General features: G+C 35.0%; 1 protein-coding gene across 1 annotated transcript in view; it reads right to left on the bottom strand.

Annotated features, from left to right (window-relative positions):
- SEMA3D (semaphorin 3D) overlaps positions 1-20724 on the bottom strand; it is a 202849-nt gene that overhangs the window by 37876 nt on the left and 144249 nt on the right. The window contains exons 10-12 of the mRNA XM_047753452.1: positions 11525-11639; positions 10264-10333; positions 6350-6494 (exon numbers count right to left, since the gene is read on the bottom strand). Coding sequence (XP_047609408.1) covers positions 6350-6494; positions 10264-10333; positions 11525-11639 — 330 coding nt within the window. The remainder of the gene's footprint in view (positions 1-6349; positions 6495-10263; positions 10334-11524; positions 11640-20724) is intronic.

Genomic DNA, 20724 nt, shown 5'->3' with positions numbered 1-20724 from the left:
GGAAATTGGGAATTCTCTAATCAGTGGAATAAAATTTCAGATACATAAGGTGAGTTCCAGAGATCTGCATACAACACTTCAGCCTGTAGATAATAATGCAGTATTGTACACTTAAAAATCTGTTAAGAAGGTAATCTCATGTTATGTGTTCTTCCGACAATAAAATCTTTTTTCAAAAAGTCCTTTCGTCTCACCTTTTTATTAAGAGAATAGTTTAAAAACTGAAGCTCAATTTCAAGTAAACATGTACGAATATTTACATTTATGCATAAATCATATAAATTCCTTATCAATACAGAATAAAACTGTAGCACAAATGTTTAATAAATCAAATGTCAAAAATAAAATATTCTACCTTTATAAATCTTCCCCAGATTCTGTTATTTTTGGCTTAATCCCAGTTTGGTTTCCATATATGACCCGTTATCACTCAGAGTATGGTAGATTCTTCCACACTTCAATTAAATGACTGAAAAAGTGCCTTTGAACAATATATAGTTTGTTCAGACACTTTGTTTGGACACTAGAGGGCACAAGAATCACTTCAAGTCAAGGAATTCTGTGAGATTAAACTTGGGCATTCTTGAATTTCCAGGATTGTTAATACTGTGGGGTAGTGATATGACTGTAAGGATAGGAGTGTAGGTTTGAGTTTTTAATCACAGCAAGTACAGAAGTCTGGCAGACTAAAACATTTAAGTAGGTATGGTGCTTAATAATGATAATGTCAATTGAAGGCACTGCTGGGAGAATGGCCTAGGATTCAAACCTAGTGGATGAGAAAAATATAAATGCAAAGGTTGTTTTTAAAGTAATCTATTGTAAAATTTTAACCGGAAAGTGGCTGTTAGTAAAGATCCTGACATTTCATAGAAAGCAAATTATTCAGCAATGCTTTAAAATATGTTTCCCTCAATTACAATAACAGAAATGACAAGTGCAATAAGGCTTCAATGCATCATTATTATTCTTATAGAGGACAGACTGATTCCTGGAGAAACAGTTTCTGTTTGGTTGTTTGATTTTCTCACTTTGAAGGCAGAATGGCATTGAAATTAATAGCATCTGATTCAGAGTTACGTAGATCCAAATTTAATCCATATCACCACTTAGCAAACCATGAGACCATAAGCATGTGCTTAACCTTACTGGGCTTTTTATAATTTCTTAATTGAAGTATAGTGATTTATGATGTTACGTTAGTTTCTGATATACAGCAGTGATTCATATATATATATATATATATATATATATATATTTATGTGTGTATGTATATATGTACATATATATATTCTTTTTCAGATTCTTCTCCATTATAGATACTGAGTACAGTTCTCTGAAGTACAGGACTCTCTTTATGTATTTTATATATAGTAAATTTGTATCAGCTAAACCCAAACTCCTGATTTATCCCTCCTCTCCTCTCTCTCTTGGCAACCATTTATTTTCTACGTCTGTCAGTCTGTTTCTTTTTTGTAAATAAGTTCAATTGTATCCTTTTTTTAGATTCCACATATAAATGATATATATATGATATTTGCCCTTCTCTGTCTGGCTTAGTTCATTAACTATGATAATCTCTAGGTCCATCCATGTTGCTGCAAATGGCATTATTTCATTTTTTATTAGGCATGAATGCCATGTCTTCTTTAGGCATTCATCTGTGGATAGACATTTAGGTTCATTGGGCTTTTTCCTAACCACAAATTTGGGATATTAATATCCACACCATCAAATTGTTTGTAAGGATGTACAGATAAATACAAGTCCTTATCCCTATGTCTGGATCATGATACAGGTTCAGTAATGGTTTTTGACAAAAATTTCCAAATTGGAGGTTTATAGAAAATAAAAAGACTCATAGCTTCACTTAAAAATTACTGAAATTAGGTTGCTTTAAAAAACACACACACACACACACATGGACAAGTATGTCAGGAGAATATGTGAAAATAAATGCGGTTAACTTAAGTAGGGTATGCTGCAGTATATCAGTCAGATGAAATTAGGGGACAGGTGAATATGAAAGAATATTAAAGAGGAGAGGAGAGAATACTAGTCAGAAAATACCAGCATCCCTCTTCACTCTGCTGTGTTGGTGATATCATATTGAGAAAGTTATTACTCCTGGCATTAGTTTCCTCCTCTGTAGGAAAAATGAGGGAGAATTACGTGGTCTCTCTCATCCATTCTGTGTTTTAGATTTTCAGACTTCTTTACAAGAGTCGTTACTTGATACAGCATAAAATATACTTTTAATAATTAAATGACAGAGTTATTTAAAATGGTACTTAGTTTATGAAAAGTGAACAGATTTTCATATCAAACAGATAATGTTCCTAACTTCAGCACCAGCCCTCCAAATATAAAATGTGGAAAATCTTACTAATAGCATTATATGCAAATAAAAGGTAAGATATTGCCTGAAAATAAGTAAAGAATTAATGAAGCAAAAGGTTACACACTTAGGTATAATTTTAGACATTTCCAAATTTGGTCACAGAGATTTCAATGAGAATACAAAAGTAGCTAGTTGCTTAGAAATAATTGATACTCTTTGGCTACAGTAGCTTTCTCAATACTCCTGCAAAGCCTCCATGGGGAGTGGTCCTATCACACACAGAACCAACTGCAAAAATATGGTCAATTAAAAATAATATAAAAATATCTTAGTTATATTATTTTACATAAATAGAAATTTTAAACTGGCTTATCTGGTTGCTCCCCATCTAAAACCAATGTAGATATAATCTGAGTTTAGTTCAGAAAAAGAAAGAACGCCCCTTTTAGCTGACCATAAAGCAACATAAAAAATCTCTGACAGTAACTAGGATATATTTTTCTTTATCTAAATTCTATAAAAGAACATAATGTACCTGATCAAAGAGACTATTCTACTGGAGTCTTTCTAAAGGAGACTTTGTCTGTCTGTTACCAACAGCAGCCCAAGTACTGGCTACAGATAAAACATTAGTTACAAGGCATAATTTTCAAAGTTTAGTTTCAAAGGCAAATGTGTTTACACATTTACAAAAGCATAAGGACTCTGTGAGACATACTAATATTTAGAAAGGATAAATAACTGTTAAATGGCACTCCCTTATTCATGATAATATTTTTCCTTTTATCTAAATTATTAAAAAGGATTTTTGGTAGTCTGGATACAATTTATTGCCTAGATAATTTTGAACTCTTTGAGAAAATATCTGGAGTTTGCCTCATGGCTCAGCAGAAATGAATATGACTTGGCATCATGAGGACACAGGTTCGATCCCTGGCCTTGCTCAGTGGGTTAAGGATCCAGTGTTGCTGTGAGCTGTGGTGTACGTCACAGACATGGCTTAGATTTATGTTGCTGTGGCTGTGGTGTAGGCCAGCAGCTTACAGCTCGATTTGTCCCCTGGCCTGGGAACTTCCATATGCCGTGAGTGCGGCCCCCAAAAGACAAAAAATTAAAAAAAAAAAGAAAAAAAGAAAAAGAAAATATCTACAGTGTAAACACTTTATATTTTGAGTAATTCAGCAGCAAAATCTGCTCTGTTTAATTTAATATGGTGCTTCTTTGCTCACTGGTGAAAAACCCTTCCCACCAGCATGTATGTTTTACTGCTAGGAAGTCACTTACTCACATGTCAGAGAAGTGCTGTGTGCTTATGAGGAGAGTCATGTAACAAAGGAGTTGTCTTTTAGCTTCCATGACATTTGGAGCAGGGAAGTGGTGACAACAGGCACCTTTGCAACACTTCCAACTTACGCTGTCATTGTAAAGTTATGTGATCTGGATGTATCAGCAGGTGGTCATTTTGATAATTAATTTCAATTTCTTAGTATTATAAGAATCAACTTCTGTATACAGGTAGGCAAATAACTTTCTATAATTAACGTAGATGGTTTCAGTCCCAAATTCCTTCTTCTGCAACATCCACATAAATGAAAAAAAAAAAAAATTTTAATGGCCTGAATGCCACTATGAAGAACAGCATGGGGATTTCTTGAAAAACTAAAAATAGAGCTAACATTGATCCTACAACCCCACGCCTGGACATATATCTGGAGAAAACCATGATTTGAAAAGATACATGCACCCCAACATTCACAGCAGCACTATTCACAACAGTCACAACATGGAAACACCTAAATGACAATGCACAGAAGGATGGAAAAGGAAGATATGGTGTATACACACACACACAATGGCCATAAAAAAAAGAATGAAGTAATGCCATTTGCAAGCAACATGTAGGGACCTAGAAATTATTATACTAAGTGAAGCCAATTACAAATATATACCATTTATTTGTGGAATCTAAAAAAAAAGATACAAATGAATTTATTTACAAAACAGAAATAGACTCATAGCTATAGAAAACAAATTTATGGTTAGTTACCCAAGAGGAAAAGGGAGAAGGGGTGAATTAGGAGTTTGGGATTAAAATATACACACTACTGTTTATAAAATAGAAAACCAACAAGGGCCTACTGTATAGCCCAGGGAACTAAACTCAATATCTTGTAATAACCATATTGGAAGAGAATGTGGAAAAAAAAAAACTATATAGTTGAATCACTTTGCTGTATACCTGAAACTAATACAACATTATAAATCTACTATATTTCAATAACAAATTTTAAAAAACAAATTTAAAAAATGGCCTGAATGGTCACAGTCTTTATTTTTTAAAACAAACTCATGTAGAAACAACTCAAAATATGATTGTCCCTGATATTTAACCCTAGGATCCTAGTATGGTAAAATTTCCCCAGCTAGAGATCTCTCTGAATTTAAACCATGATCCTAAAAACACACACACACAAAAAAAACTTTCTCAAAATATTATATATATATTATATATGTAATATATATTCATTATATAGTATGTGTATTTAGTAAAACATTTTCCATGGAAGGGAAAAATAGATATAACTTAACATAGAGTTTTTAATATAGTGTCATAGTACAAGGACTAAGAGCTAGGATTCTGCCAACATGACATCTGGGTTTAAAACTCAGCTGCACCACTCACCGGCTTTATGACCTTGGGCAGGTTGGTGCACCTCTGTCTGAGATGGCTCATCAGTAAAAGGGTATTAATAATAACAACACTTGAGCTTCACAGAGTCATTATAAAGATTAGTTGAAATTTGTAAAACCTTTAGAAAAGCACCTGCATGGCCTAAGAGTTCCCATACCCTATGTTACCGTTTTTTAAATAAAGAATAGAACAAGCAAATACAGCTTTGATGTTCAAAGAAAACAAGAAGTGAATACTGAAAATCTTAATTTTGCTTGCAAAAAAAATTATTTCCACAACAGTGGTGATCACCTCATAATCAGTCAAGAAAATATCCCTGAAACACATTTACATTGAGGAATTATGGAAGAGGAAATAGACATGGTCGTGAAGTGTATTTCCCAAATTTAACTGGGTTATATAATAGCAAGATGAAAAGAGAATTCCAAAAGCCTGGCTACCAGCTGTTTCCTCTTTAAGAACAAACATATGACAAAACAAAACTCAGTAGAATAAGTTAATGGTTTTTATGAGATTTTGATGATTATTTTAGAGCACTTGGTAAAAATATTCAAAATGAATTCTAATTTTTTTTTAAAAAAAGGCATTTTCCCCTTTACACTATGTCAATTAAACAATCCTAAAATAGTTTAATAAGAAATCGTCTTAATCACATCAACAAAAACCTTCATTTATAATTCATATACAGATTTTAAACCGAAATTTTTTTAAAACAGATGCATAAACTCTACAACACATTTCTTATGAGTTTCATCTCTGCTCTAAACATGACAAGCCATTTGAATAGAATTTTGGACTCAAACTTCCTAGGTCTTTCCACATATGCATGTAATTCCAAGGTACAACATAATAAATGATTAAGCGCAGAGCAAGAGAGGAGATGACTGAAATGAGCCATTATAACTGATGTAGACTTTTTAAAGTAGAAGTGGGAAGATCTAGCTCTATGCAGAGCTGAAGGTGAGAGTAAATACTTATTTGACATTTCCACCTAACTTGGAATATTGGGCATTCTAGATACTAAATCATTTTGACGTTTCTATGGACATACTGAGGATAAACACTATATTCTTGGGGTGGTCTTCTCCTTATGGTATAGCCCATTGTTTCCTGTACTACTTAAAATTCTTACTCGAAAGAACAATATTAAGTTCCAGTGAAGGATAGTCATTGTAATACATAACTGTAAATACATAATAGTTAATTTAAAAACCACAGTGCATGTTGCTGTGGTGATTAACATAGTTTATTAAAATAGAATTGGGAAGAGAATTTGGGCCTAAGAAAATAATTTGATTATTAAGTTGGATACATACTGTGCCAGGTCGAGGGTACGGGATCCTTCCATCATACTGCACCCAACGATGGTCTGCACTTTCCTTATGAGCATATGGACCATTAAAAACTGCTCTGATGTCTGCCATGCTATACACACACACAGCAGAGCCTTTAAAGATGGAGCTGCAAGAAAGCAACATGATTCCATCATTCACTGGTTCATTCAGTGGACATTTACTAGGTACATATTATAAAACCAGATGCTATGGACACATTTATTCAGGATATTCTATTTGACAGGTGCTACAGACAAAATGTCCTCAAGGAGCTTACAGCCAAGTAATCCTGAATAACATTTGATAATAGTCACATTACAGGTAATTATAGCAAGCTAAGCAAGCAGGCAGTTGGATACCAATACAGGACTGTGTGATAAGTTTTCAGGGAGTAGGTAGCATCTAAATTGACAGCTGATAAAGAGTAATTACCTAGAAAAACTGGTAGAAAGGAATATGCAGGAAAGGGTATTATATTTATTCACATGCTCTTGAGTTTGTCTTTAAGTTATTATAGCATAATGCCTTCTAAAGAACTTACAAATTAAAAGTTACATTATCTTTTTTTTTTTTCTTTTTAGAGCCACACCTGCGGCATATGGAAATTCCCAGGCTAGGGGTCGAATTGGAGCTGCAGCTGTCAGCCTACACCACAGTGATGCCAGATCCAAGCTAACCATGCCTGCATCCTGCATCACAGCTTGTGACAATGCCGGATCCTTAACCCACAGAGAGAGGTCAGGGAGAACCCACATCCTCATCAATGCTAGTCAGGTTTTCAACCCACTGAGCCCCAGTGGGAATTCCCTATGTATCTTTTTAGAAAAAGAATATTGAGATATGTAAATAATAAATATCTAATTTATCTGTTTTTCTTAAAGTAAGTTAATATCCATAAATACTGGCCATGAGTAATTTCCTCATATAATTTTTATTAATTAACAAAAAACTTTAATATCTTTTTTTGCTCCTTTTTGAATTTCAGAGTTTATGTAAATTATCTGATGCTTAAAATTAATCATGATTACACAGGAGTTCCCATCGTGGCTCAGTGGTTAACAAACCCTACTAGTATCCATGAGGATATAGGTTCAATCCCTGGCCTTGTTCAGTGGGTTAAGGATCTGGTGTTACTGTGAGCTGTGGTGTATGTCGCAGACACATCTCAGATCCCATGTTGCTGTGGCTTTGGTATAGGCCAGCAGCTACAGCTCCAATTCCACCGCTAGCCTAGAACCTCCATATGCCACAAATTGAGCCTTAAAAAGACAAAAGACCAAAAAAAAAATTGTGATTATGCAGAAGGGGGCATATCAATTTAAGAAGCAGAAAAGCTCCATGGGAACTGAACAAATTTTTGCAACCAATGATGAAAACTGTTAACACTGTCATCAAATATTCCATCTTTGTTTTATTTCTGGAAATTAAAAGGCATTTTCTTTGAGTCACAAACTTTCAGTGATTCTTGTTCTTAAAAACAAGATCACCACGCTAAGAGACTTATCATCTCAGCACTACCTAAATGAACTTAAGATTCCCTAGCATGAGTAACTCAATCATTAATATTCTTGGAATGGCATTAGAGGGAAGCACAGGTGGCTGATGGTAAACAGGCAGCTGGGAGAAAACTAGCTGCTAAGAAGGGAAATGATGGTCCCATAAAAACCCCATGATCTGCTTATGCTATTTTAAAGGAATGATACATCATGCTTAATGGTATTGATGTTACTGCACATTAATTACATCTTGTCATTAGACCAAGGATGTGACTTGCCTCCCAACATTACCTCAGTCTCCAGGGCAGCATTAAAAATAATCAAGTACACCAAGAACAAAGAGATGACTTGTAACTTCACACACTCTGGGTGGGCAAAGGCTCAGTAAGAGAAAAAGAGAACTGTCTTGGGGCTGCACTTCCCTGGCACATTCTATACCTTGTATGTGAAATACAGTGACTTTAAAGAAAGTTCTATGAATGGAAAGATATTTAACTTAAGAAACTAGAAGCGCTGGCTCTTCCTGCACCTTTTTAGTTCAGATATAAATTAGCAGAAAATTGGAGTTCAAAATAGCAGCTTTTAAGGACATCATCTTTATTCCTCTTTTTATCTATCTATCTATCTACCTACCTACCTACCTATTTTATTTTTAGGGCCACATGTGTGGCATATGGAAGGGGTCAAATTGGAGCTGCAGTTGCCAGCCTAAGCCACAGCCATGCCAGATCTGAGCAGAGTCTGTGATCTATACCCTAGCTCATGGCCATGCTGGATCCTTAAACCACTGAGCGAAGCAATGGAGTAAACCCTCATCCTCATGAATTCTAGTCCAGCTCTTAACCTGCTGAGCTACAATAGGAATTCCTGATTCCCATTTTCACATTCTGTCTTATAGTTAACCAAATAGCATTTTGCTTTTTGACATATTCTAAATCAATAGTACATTTGAGTTTATAATAAAGTATTGTAAACTAAATGACAGTAACATCTCAGAAAAAAATTATATCTTGCCCATGAAACATTTTAATAATTTATTCAAAAGGAGGCAGTAAGACCACTTCTCTACCACTAATGCCAATACTGCCAATTCCTCCAATACTGATATTAGTACATATTGATAATGATTAATAATAGCACTATGGAGGGAGTTCCCATTGTGGTGCAGCAAAAATGAATCTGACTAGTATTCATGAGCATGTGAGTTTGATCCCTGGCATTGCTCAGTGGGTTAAGGATCCAGCATTGCCATGAGCTGTGGTGTAGGTTGCAGACACGGCTTGGATCCTGTGTTGCTGTGGCTGTGTCATAGGCCAGCAGCTGTAGCTCTGCCTAGCCTGGGAACTTCCACATGTCATGGATGTGGCCCTAAAAAAGCAAATAAATAAATAAATAAATAAGCACTTTGGAAAAAGTGAAAAGAATTTCAAAGAATGTAATACAGGCAGTCATAGATAAAAAGAATAAAGGAACACTTGGAACAGTCAAATGTAAGTTACTAATTTAAATAAAATTATTATTAAATAGATTAAGTGGGGTCCATATATTCCTTGAGAAAGCTTCATAGCTGCTAGCACAACTTTTAAGGAAGTCACAGAGGCTCATGATAAGTACAGGACAATATTAGGTATAACAAAGACAAAAAATTAGGAAAGCACCTGTAGTTCTAGTCTTATTACTGCCACTAATTGACTAAATCTTCTTTGGGCAAATACATATAATACAAAATTCCCTTTCCTAAATAAGAGCAGTGATGACATGGTGATTTTAACAGCCACCTTCCCGTCTTTGTAGAGTAATGGGGAAATGCATATAAAGTCAAGAGTGTCATCTCATAATTACAGCCTAGACAAAACTATGACCTTTCTTTCTTTCTTCCTTCCTTTCTTTCTTTTTTGTGGCTGTACCCATGGCATGCAGAAGTTCCGGGGCTAGGGATCAAACCTGTGCTACAGCAGTGACGTCACTGGATCCTTAACCTGCTGTACCACCAGGGAACTCCCAGACATGTATTTCTTTAGTACTGCCTCCATGTCATACAACTTGAACTGTTTATTATAATTAGTATATGCATATGCCTTTGCATCCAGTAATTGTAGTCCAGGAGTTTAGCTCACAGACACACTTGCTCATACAGGGAAAAGTGTATGTAAATGCTTTTTTTTTGTTGAAGCACTATAACTACTAGCAACTGAAATATGTGTGTAAAGGTGACCAGTTAAATAAATTGTGGTAATTGGTATAGGAGATACTTTGCTGGTATAAAAAGAACAGAGTCATTTATAGGAAACACTGAATGAAAAAGCAAAATGAAAAAAAATGTACATTTTTTCATGCAAAAGAAAGGAATAAAAAGAACACAGAACTATGGTAGGATTATAAGCATTTTTTTAAACTTACCTGGTTGTGGTAAAGACTCCATATACTACAGGATTTCTTTCATCTCTTGTGGGGAGTAAGTATATGTCTTCTATTAACGGGGAAAATAATGATTTACCATATTTGAATTTTTTAATATTACACACTTGCTTTTTTCATTAATAATATAATATTCCTGAGACTCTAAACAGCATATAAAATTAGCATAACAATGAAAGTCCGTATATTATGACACAAGAAATTAAGAGTAAAAGAATGGTTTTCACTAGCTCTGTGACATTGGGTAGAACATTTAAACGTGACTTCAATCACCTATAAATGGGATGGTTCACTTGATAATATCCATGACTATTACCAATTAGGAGTATGTGATTTCATATGGAATAGAAACTAAAACCAGGTTATTTTTACCCTTCAGTGTAAAACAGTGTTGTCCTGTAGTTGTCTAAACTTATTAGTAATTCATTTGCCTTTTTGGTAACAATATGAAAATAGCTAGACTAGCTAATTTCTTGTTCATGACTGCTTTTGCAATTATTTGTGCAATGCACTGATACTGAAATATGTGTAAATAACATTCTTTCAAATATTATTTAAGAGATAAGCATGCTTACATATGACACAAGAGACCATCCATGAATAGTAAATACATACTTTAATGCTGGTAAGTACAATAGTGACAAAAATCATTCAGTGGTATCATCATTTTTACACTACATGGCAAAACCAAAAAAAAAAAAAAAGTCCAAAAGGTAAAAGCTAATGACACTAACTTTAAATACAACTGAAAAGCACCTTCTGGAATAGCTTTGAGAGGAGTAAAGGGGGAAAATGAAAAAGAAGGATCTAATGCTTCTCTGAGTATTCTTTTCATTAAGATGTTGGAAGGAGAGAGTTCACCAGATCTCCTGGGCTTTCCAGCAGAGGTATCTACAGAATAAAGAACCCACATTCTTGCTACCTATAGCCAGTGGCTCCTTCTAGACAAAAGACTGCATGAAGCATGGATGGACTTTGTGGTCCCAGAGCTAGTACTTTTCTTCTCTTGCTGCAGTTCTAAATCCCTCCTTTACTTTAAGGATGCTTTCAGAGAGGAAGTGCTTCCTTACAACGTGAGCACCTCCATGTTCTTTGTGTGTGCAAATTTAGTAAGCACCACTTCCTACAAGCTGTCCCTGGATACATGATCAGGCATTTGGGTCTAAAATAAAATAAATGCTGAAGACTTAATTAGGCAATAAGACTTTTTTTAAGAAAAAAAAAAAAAAAACATGTGACTTACGAAGCTCATCAAAATGCGTATCTGCCCCATCACTCCCAGGAATTGAGCAAATCAATCTGGCCTTGAGAAAAGTGGTCCATTTGTTTATCAGGCTGCGTTGTCCTCCTACATCATTCTAGGGAAAAAAGGGACAAAGAAAGATACAGGTTTATCAACATGATTCTATCACCAACTAAAAGTGGCGGTCATTACAGGCAATCTTATTAATGTCATTGTTTATGAAGACAGCTTACATATTTAAGTCCTTAAACTTTCAAAGGAGGGAAAAAGCAGTTTTGTCCCTCAACATTAAATCCTTTTCTCACAGTTAAATATGTAGTGTAAACGCCACAGCTCTGCTGAATGAGCAGATGCACGCAAGCCAACAGTAAATAAAGCAGGCTTGGAATCAACTCCCATCTCTGCCAATTTTTGCTCTATGACCTACAAAAGGCTATTTAATTCTCCAAGTCTCTGTTTTCTCATTGATAAAATCTTATGTGGTTATTGTGATGATTAAATGGAAAAAATGTGGTAAAGTGCTTAGCAGAGACCAAGTAACTTGTTTTCAAGAAATGTTAGCACTGACTTGTACATTATGCATATGATTTATATCAATGTTTGCAAATTTTAGACATATGCCTTGGTGTAGAGCTGAAAATAGCCCTTTCCAAATTTAGAACCCTACTAATTAAACACTAAGGCAATATAAACATACACATAATAGCAATCTTGTTTTAAATTCTAATTGATTTTTTTCCCACACTATTTTATTCTGAAATACTTCACTAAAAATGTTCTTTAGTGGCTGGTAAGTGAAATGGGTGAAGACGGTCAAAAGGTACAAACTTCCAATTATAAAATAAATGTCATGGAGATGTAATATACAACATAGTGACTATAGCTAATAATACTGTATTGCATATTTGAAAGCTAAGAGAGTAAAAATATAAATTTGTATCTTTGTAGGATAATGGATGTTGACTTGTGATCCTTTTGCAATATATATAAATATAAAATCATAATATTGTACACCTAATATAATGTTGTATATCAATTATACCTTAATAAAAATGAAAAAAAGATGTTCTTTAGACATTTTGCAAAATATAAGCATTTATTTATTTATTTATTTGTCTTTTGTCTTTTTAGGGCCGCACCTGCAGCATATGGAGGTTCCCAGGCTAGGGGTCTAATCGGAACTGTAGCTGCCAGCCTACACCACAGCCACGCCAGATCTGAGCTGTGTCTGCGACCTACACCACAGCTCACAGCAATGCCGGATCCTTAACCCACTGAGCAAGGCCAGGGATTGAACCTTCAACCTCATGGATCCTAGTTGGATTCAATTCCACTGCACCACGACAGGAACTCCACAAAATATAAGCATTTAAATCAATTAGATAGAATAAACAGGGTCATGCTATTCAATAATTCACCATGAAAAGGTATTTTTCTTATTTTTAATTTGTCTCTGTGAACCGTAATTAATATGATTTCTTTTTGTTTGACTCAACTAGACCTTCTGTGTTTATAGTAAATAAACAAAGACTGTTTCATGGAATAAATGCATTAGGTACTTAATGTTGACTTTCAAAAATTACTTATATAGCCACTATTTCCATTAATATATTCCCATTTTAATATAAATCCTATAAAAGCTTTTGGCCTTCATGCAGTCTGTGTTCCATAAAGTCAATAAATAGTTCACTGTCAAATTTCAGCTCTAAATATCTAGGGACTCTCTTCGTGATTCTTTTATCTCTAAAAATTAAATTAGAGAAATGCAACTAAATGACCACTTGAAACAGGAGACTTCAAAGTCATATAAATAGCTGCTATTCTTGAAGAAAGAAGGGGGTGGGGGAGAGAGAGAGGGAAGAGAGAGCCCTTGAGTATTAACATGGGTAATATGTAAATCCAAACTCTCAGATGATGTAATGACAGTAAAAGAGCAAGTCTTAGAAGGCTCTTAGAATTGTGGGAGAGTTAAGAGGGTAAGCAAGGTCCCTTGCAACCGGAGACCATAGCTGTCTTTATAAACTTAACACCTAACACTGAGGCTATATCATAACACCCAGAGTGAATGGTGTTTTACATCCCTTCCTGCTCAGTAACAGAAGAATTTTCAGCAACAGCTCTGAATAAGTGAGTAATAATGATTACTGTCTGGAGTTGTTCTTTAGGTTTAAGAGAAATACTTTAAAATTTTAAATACATCCCAATTCAGTAATTAGCACAAACTTAAATTTGCACTTCAACAAAATCACACCTCGTAGTTTACACTATGTCTTACTCTTTTAAATTTTAAATGACTCCAAGTCATTGTGAACTTACCCTTGAAACGTGTGTAGCTGGTTCATGTGTGTTGCAAACTGAATATACATATACATGTACACATAAGTACACATAACAGAAACACAATGGTAGAGTACCTGTTATGGCACAGTGGAAATGAATCTGACTAGTATCCATGAAGATACAGGTTTGATACCTGGCCTCACGCAGTGGGATGGGGATCTGGCGTTGCTGTGAGCAGTGGTGTAGGTTGCAGCTTGGATTGCAAGTTGCTGTGGCTGTGGTATAAGCCAGCAACTATAGCTCTGATTCGACCCGTAGCCTGGGAATTTCCATATGCTGCGAGTGCAGCCCTAAAAAAGCAAAAAAGAAAAAGAAAAACAATGGTAACCACAGCAATTGTTTAGAACTTGAACAACAACAAAAAACTTATCTGGCAGTAGTATTTTGTCACTGATTCAGTATAGAATTGCTAACATATGGTGATAATGAAAAGCAAAAATAACATCTAGTTGGTTTTGTAATCGGTTTAAATTCTCACCAGAAAATGCATTCTCTTATTCCTTTTACCCAGCATCCACTCTGATATGCCACTAACATCCTGCTTGTTAGGTGTTCATTAAAAACATGTTTAAAAAATGAATAATTTAAAAAAAGATAAAATTGACAAATATCTTTAGAAAAGTATAGATAAAATTATAGATAAATGCCACAGTAAAAGTATAGATAAATACCACAGAATTTGAGTCTTTTCTGAATATTCTATTTGGGAAAATGAGGTCAGACCTCAGTGAAGAATTAGATTTAGTACTGTTTTAAAATTACAAGTGGATTCATACATGCAGAGGTATTCAGGAAATAGCCTAACTGCTGGAAACTAGGGAGAAAGAACAACCAACTGGTGAAACAGTTCAGAACATATATGGAGAACCAGGACAAATTTGGTTTAGATGAAGGGTGGAATAAACAGAAACAGAGGAAAATGTTACGAAAGTAAATTGGGATAAGATCAAGGAAGGCTTTGATACCAGGCCAAAGCATCTGTATGCCGTTTGGGCACAATGAAGAATTACTAAAAGGTTTAATAATTAGCACAGAAGTGCGAGAAAATGAATAAATAATATATTTTATATAATAACCCTCTAGAAACAAAGATGTTTATAACTGCTCTCAATTTTATATTTTGTGTATGGTGCCTTTTTTGAGCATAATTGCTCAATAATAGAAATATTTCAGCTAGCTATTAAATTATTTCTGATGCCTACTGATGTGAAGGCAGATTTTCCTAGACATGACTTTTATTTTTATTGCCAATATCCTCAGATCACTTAATATATATAAATCCAGATATTAGTAGATTGGGCAAAAATACTGATGCTTCCTCCTAATGCAATAAATAATTCTGTGTTAATGTCAGTAGGATTCCAGTGAGAAAATGTGTTATCTGGAATTATTCAGGAAGAAAGTTTTTTAAAATGAGTTTAAAAATACAAGGAGTTCCTGTTGTGGCTTAGCGGTAACAAACCCGACTAGTATCCATGAGGATGCAGGTTCAATCCCTGGCCTTGCTCAGTGGTTTAAGGATCCAGCATTGCTGTGAGCTGCAGTGTAGATCGCAGACATGGCTTGGATCTGGCGTTGCTGTGGCTGTGGCATAGGCTGGCAGCTGCAGCTCCAATTTGACCCCTAGCTTGGGAATTTCCATATGCTGCAGTATGGCCCTAAAAAAATAAAAAATTAAAAATTAAAAAAAAATACAAGGTAAGTTATTTCCTCATCTTTATCAAGACTCTTGATTTATATTTTTAAATTCACACACCCAGCTTTTACATTTTTATTTTAGCATAGTCCTAGTTGTACTAAGTAGAAGTCTGGTCAAAGCCTTTCTACTTTATTATTATTATTACTTTTTTTGCCTTTTTGCCTTTTCTAGGGCCACTCCCGCGGCATATGGAGGTTCCCAGGCTAGGGGTCCAATCAGAGCTGTAGTCGCTAGCCTACGCCAGAGCCACAGCAACACGGGATCCGAGCCATGTCTGCAACCTACACCACAGCTCACAGCAACGCCAGATCCTTAACCCACTGAGCAAGGCCAGGGATCAAACCCACAACCTCATGGTTCCTAGTCGGATTCGTTATCCACTGAGCCACGACAGAACTCCCAAAGCCTTTCTACTTTAATGCATTCTTACACATTTATAAAATTTTCATTGCCTATATTTGTATATTTTGAGAGTCAGTAATAAATGCTAAAGATAGTGTTGCTTCAGTATACATAAAGAAATACATCAGCTATTATAAATATAATGACAGAGGCTATGTTTGGTTTACTGCTTTACCCCTAGCACAGAGCAGTTGCTCAAAGTATTTTGCTAAAAAAATAAATAATATCACATATCTGCTCCATAACATTCCTTTAAAAATTGCACACATCACTACTTCATCATAAAAATGAGCAATCACACTCTCTTTCAATCATTCAATTAGGTAAAGTGACAAGAAATGGCTCATTTTCAAAGACTGTCCCTCTTTCTATTTGCAATTATCACTCATATTTATGACAAACCATGAAAACAACTCTATGCTATCACTTCAAATTTGTTGAAAAGAAAAGAGATTTATACTGTACCTGCATATTTTTTAAACTGACAAATGGAAATTTCAATCCTTTGACAAAACAATCTTTAAATGCATGCCTACCTACCCAGCAGCCATCCCTGGCTTCTCAAGGAATAAAAAGATAAAAACAAAACAAAACAAATCCAGGTCAAAGATGAAAGCCACCTGCTGTCAACGAGGAAATAAGGAGAGCTTCTGGAATAATCTCAGGAATGGATTATAAGCATTTAATGACTGGATAGTAACTCTTACAGACATCCAGAAGCATGACCTGGGATGGCAAAGTTCAGTTCACAAGGAGTTGTATTTCTCCTGCAGGGAAGTGTCAGTTGACTGACACTGTGGACCAGCTCTCAGTCCCTGGATTTGTTTGCAAATCCACAAAATCCCCCCTGAGAACTTTAAGCCCAGAAGAGGGCTGAAAGGGAAGTAACCACTTTTGTACTAAATTCTCACCTCCTTGCTTATTTTTGTGAAGTTCTAAAGAACACAACTGTCTCACGAACACTATAGATTTATTATTGAGATGTCAGAATCGGCAGCTTTTAGTAACCAGTCACTTCTACGTGTCTCCACTCTATTTATCACAGCTTCTTTGCCCAAAGCCTTGCCATCCTCCACACAAAGACGCAGATGGAAGTGGCAAAGAAATTAAATGTAAACAAGTCTGAACACATGTGTTCAATCTGGGTGGTGTGTATAGTGGGTGCTTGTTTTCTCATTCTTTATAGGTTTTTATATGTCTACAGTATTCCTTAATTTTAAAGTGATTAATAAAAACAGAAAGGAAAAAAGCATAATTTACAATCTTGTTGAAGCTTTAAAGTAATGTATCCCTCCGTCATTTGATTGGGTGATGGCTGCTTGTTATGAAATACTACGATTTCTTACTCCTGGTACCTCCTAATGGGTATATCAGTCAGGAGGCAGGTTAATGATGATTCCATTTTCCTTCTACCATTACATCAATTGCAAATCCTTATAAATCTTACATAGACATGTGGAATAGCTACAAGCTGTCACACATGAACTTTTATTGAGTGTATCTTTTGACCTTCAGGTCACTATGCAGGGTTCATCTGTTAAACATGATTTTATCTCTATACACCATTCTCTCCAAGGATCTCTCAGCACTTTATAAATATTGTCATTTTCACCTTTCTTCTGAGGAACAGAAGCTCTTGGAAAGTGTAATAACTGACATTCGGCTCCTACCCTCTTAAATCCTGAAGACTGTGTAAATCAATGACATATCCAAGACATTTGTGAACAAGGTACATTCTACTAAAACACAGATGTTCATTTAGAAATTTGTAACCATATTAATTTAAGTGGAAGGACACTAGGCTTTCCAAATTAATTAGCAACCCTTAAGCACTTAAAAAAAGAAAAAAAAAAGGTTTGATGGTGAAGTCAGAGGTTATAAATTCTCCTTTGCTTTAAATTTAGTTATTGTGCCTAATGGAGCTTTTCTGCATCTTTATGTAAACAAAATAATGGAATTCCCTGAAGTACTTTAAGTGCCATAATCTATGCATGTTTGTACACCTCTCCTCCATTCTACTCATCAATAACATTTAATCTCAGAGATTTGATGTTGAACTAACACTACTCACTTTCTTTTGAAGTGTGATCTAAACAGTACCACACAAGCATTTGCTTTTCCATAACTGAAACTATACACTGAGGCAAACACATAGGCTTTCTATGGATACTTTCTACAAATTCAGTAAGATGAGGGCAATTTCATACTTGCATGTCTTCAATTTAGTGCAGTTTGAATTTTAATACATCATTCATATTCTTTTTGGATTTGTTCATTTATAATAACTGCTGTACCTTGCAGGTTTTAAATAGTCTCATGTTGAGATATGCCTTCGAGTCACCTAAAGACCCATTTGCACCATAGAATTCTGGAGATATGATCACAGCAAACGACGTTTCAGCAACACATCAGTGTCCTTCTCCCTGTGCTCAGGCTTCACTGAGTTATTTCTAGGGACAGAATTTAGTAACTCTGTCAACATAGGACAGATGTTCTATATAGGATGTATGAGTAAATAATAATGACAAGGATAATTCAAATGCAGGATGGCCTATTTAAAAGTTTGAAACTATGATTGTGATGCAATAGAAACACAAAGTCAAATCCAGAATAAGATCCCAGGAGCCTTTTTAGAATGGTATGCCATATATATATTAAAATACATTGTTATACTGAGGAAGAACTTCAGTGAGGATCCATTAAATGAATAGTTTAATACCTCAGATGAATTCATGGAAGATAGTAAAGTTATACCCAATAAATAAAATGAGAAAACTATGTTGTACTTTCCTTTTCAGTCCACAAGTCTTCTTTACCAATATGTCAAAACTATGTTTCATTTAACAGTTTCACAGAAATGTAAAAGTTACAACCACTAAAAATAAAAGCAAAATAATTAAATAATAATGTCTTTTACTTATCTACTAATAACCTTGAAATCTCTTAGTAGCAGAAGGAGCAAAACTATACAAACTCGAACAGCTCAAAGTGGAGAGGAGAAAAAACAAAACCTTGTATGGCAGGTAGTAAATACAGTGAAGGGATAATTTCTGAATAGACTTTCAAGGCAAAACAAAATGTTCTTTTCATAAAAAGAACTCTCATTTTTAAAGATGACTGTTTTTGATTTGCTATTGGAGAAATGAAATGGAGAACATGTTTTTCTAACTACTTCAAAAACTTCTAAAGATGATTAGAAATACAGGACTTGGGTAATACGCTGTGCTAAAGAATTCAGTGTCTAAGATTTAACAGATTAAATTTAGGCAAATCTAGGCACTTTTAGCAGTCTTTTTCAGGTACAATCAGAGTTCATTAAATTAAAAAAAAATAAAAAGCTACAACCAACAATATAAATCCTTGCCTAGGAATTTCTGACAGGAAAACAGATGGAAGTGAAGCAAAAGCACATCTGTAACTTGTGGGCCCTAAATCTTTCATTTAGGTTGTAAGCGACAAGCTGAAAGTAAGCAAAAACCCCCCACAACTCGGGGGAGATCAATAAATACAGAAAGTGTCATCGGTATAAAAACACAAATCTTCAAAGGCAGTAATTGTCCAAAAGGACCATATATCAAAATAGACAATGCAAGTGGAATCGAGGCAAAGGGCTATTAATTAGACCCCCCAGGCAAGGTATGTGAAAGGTCCATCCAAACTGAATTCCTGGCATGGACAAAAGGAAATACTGCAAAACAAAAAAGAGAACTGGCATAACCTACAGCTGGAATCCGGAGTGGGCTAGCATAAGTAAGCTAATGGACAACGCTTTTAAAAATGAATAGAATCCAAAAATAATGAAAAACAGCCTGGAGGCAGAAAGTTGCAAGCAAGCCCCACTGAAGTGACTGGTACTTCCACACATTAACTTACAGGGTGGGCTTTGAAGGGAAAGACACACATAGACATAAACACACACACACATACACACACACAGAGCAATAAACATCACAAAGACATAAATAATAGTATCAGAAAGGACTAACTTGCACAGTAAATAGACACAAATCTTTTCAGAGGGTTTATTTCATCCTATTTTGCCTACTCTTTCAGTCAACATTTATCACCTTACCACAAAGATCTGTGTAATTTACCATCTATGAGAGCAGTCAAGGGTGTAAGGTGTACCATTTAGGGCCTGAAAATATTGACTGTTCAAATCAAAGAATCAGAGAGCATGACAAGAACTTTAGAAATCATTCCAAGCTAAGCTCCATATTTTAAATACAATAAAACTAAAGGAAAATAATGACACTACTGAAAAATAATTCATTAGCAAACGTGTTCTGTAGTCTATTATGATAAACATACTGAGTTTGAAAGAGAGTCTTTAGATGAAGGTACTTATTCTCCTGAGGCTGTCACTGATCAGTAACACACTCTGAAATCATCTTCTAAGTCAGCTTCTTCATTATTTAGTGCACCTCCCAGTTCATACTTCTTGTCCAAAATTTGCCACCGTTCAAACTGTTCACATAATTTTCACCAGATGTCTCCAAAGTCTTGTGATTCTATCCAAAAATAAGATCCACCCTCAAAGTACAAATAATTCTAAAAATGAGGGCAAAATAATAAGTAATTTTAACCTTTAAAAGTAATCAACTACCATCTCTTCTCAGTAACTTTTGATAAGTAACCTGCCTCTCACCAACCCCCAACCCTTGCAATTTACGCACACTTCCACTCCTAAGCAGTGAACTTAGTGCTGACCCTGAAAGTGTATAGTATGATGTGCGTGTGTCTATATGTACATGATTTT

This window comes from Phacochoerus africanus, chromosome 11 (assembly GCF_016906955.1).
Source record: "Phacochoerus africanus isolate WHEZ1 chromosome 11, ROS_Pafr_v1, whole genome shotgun sequence".
Lineage (NCBI taxonomy): Eukaryota > Metazoa > Chordata > Mammalia > Artiodactyla > Suidae > Phacochoerus > Phacochoerus africanus.
The sequence above is the reverse complement of the archived record's forward strand: the minus strand, read 5'-3'. Positions and strand labels throughout refer to the sequence as shown.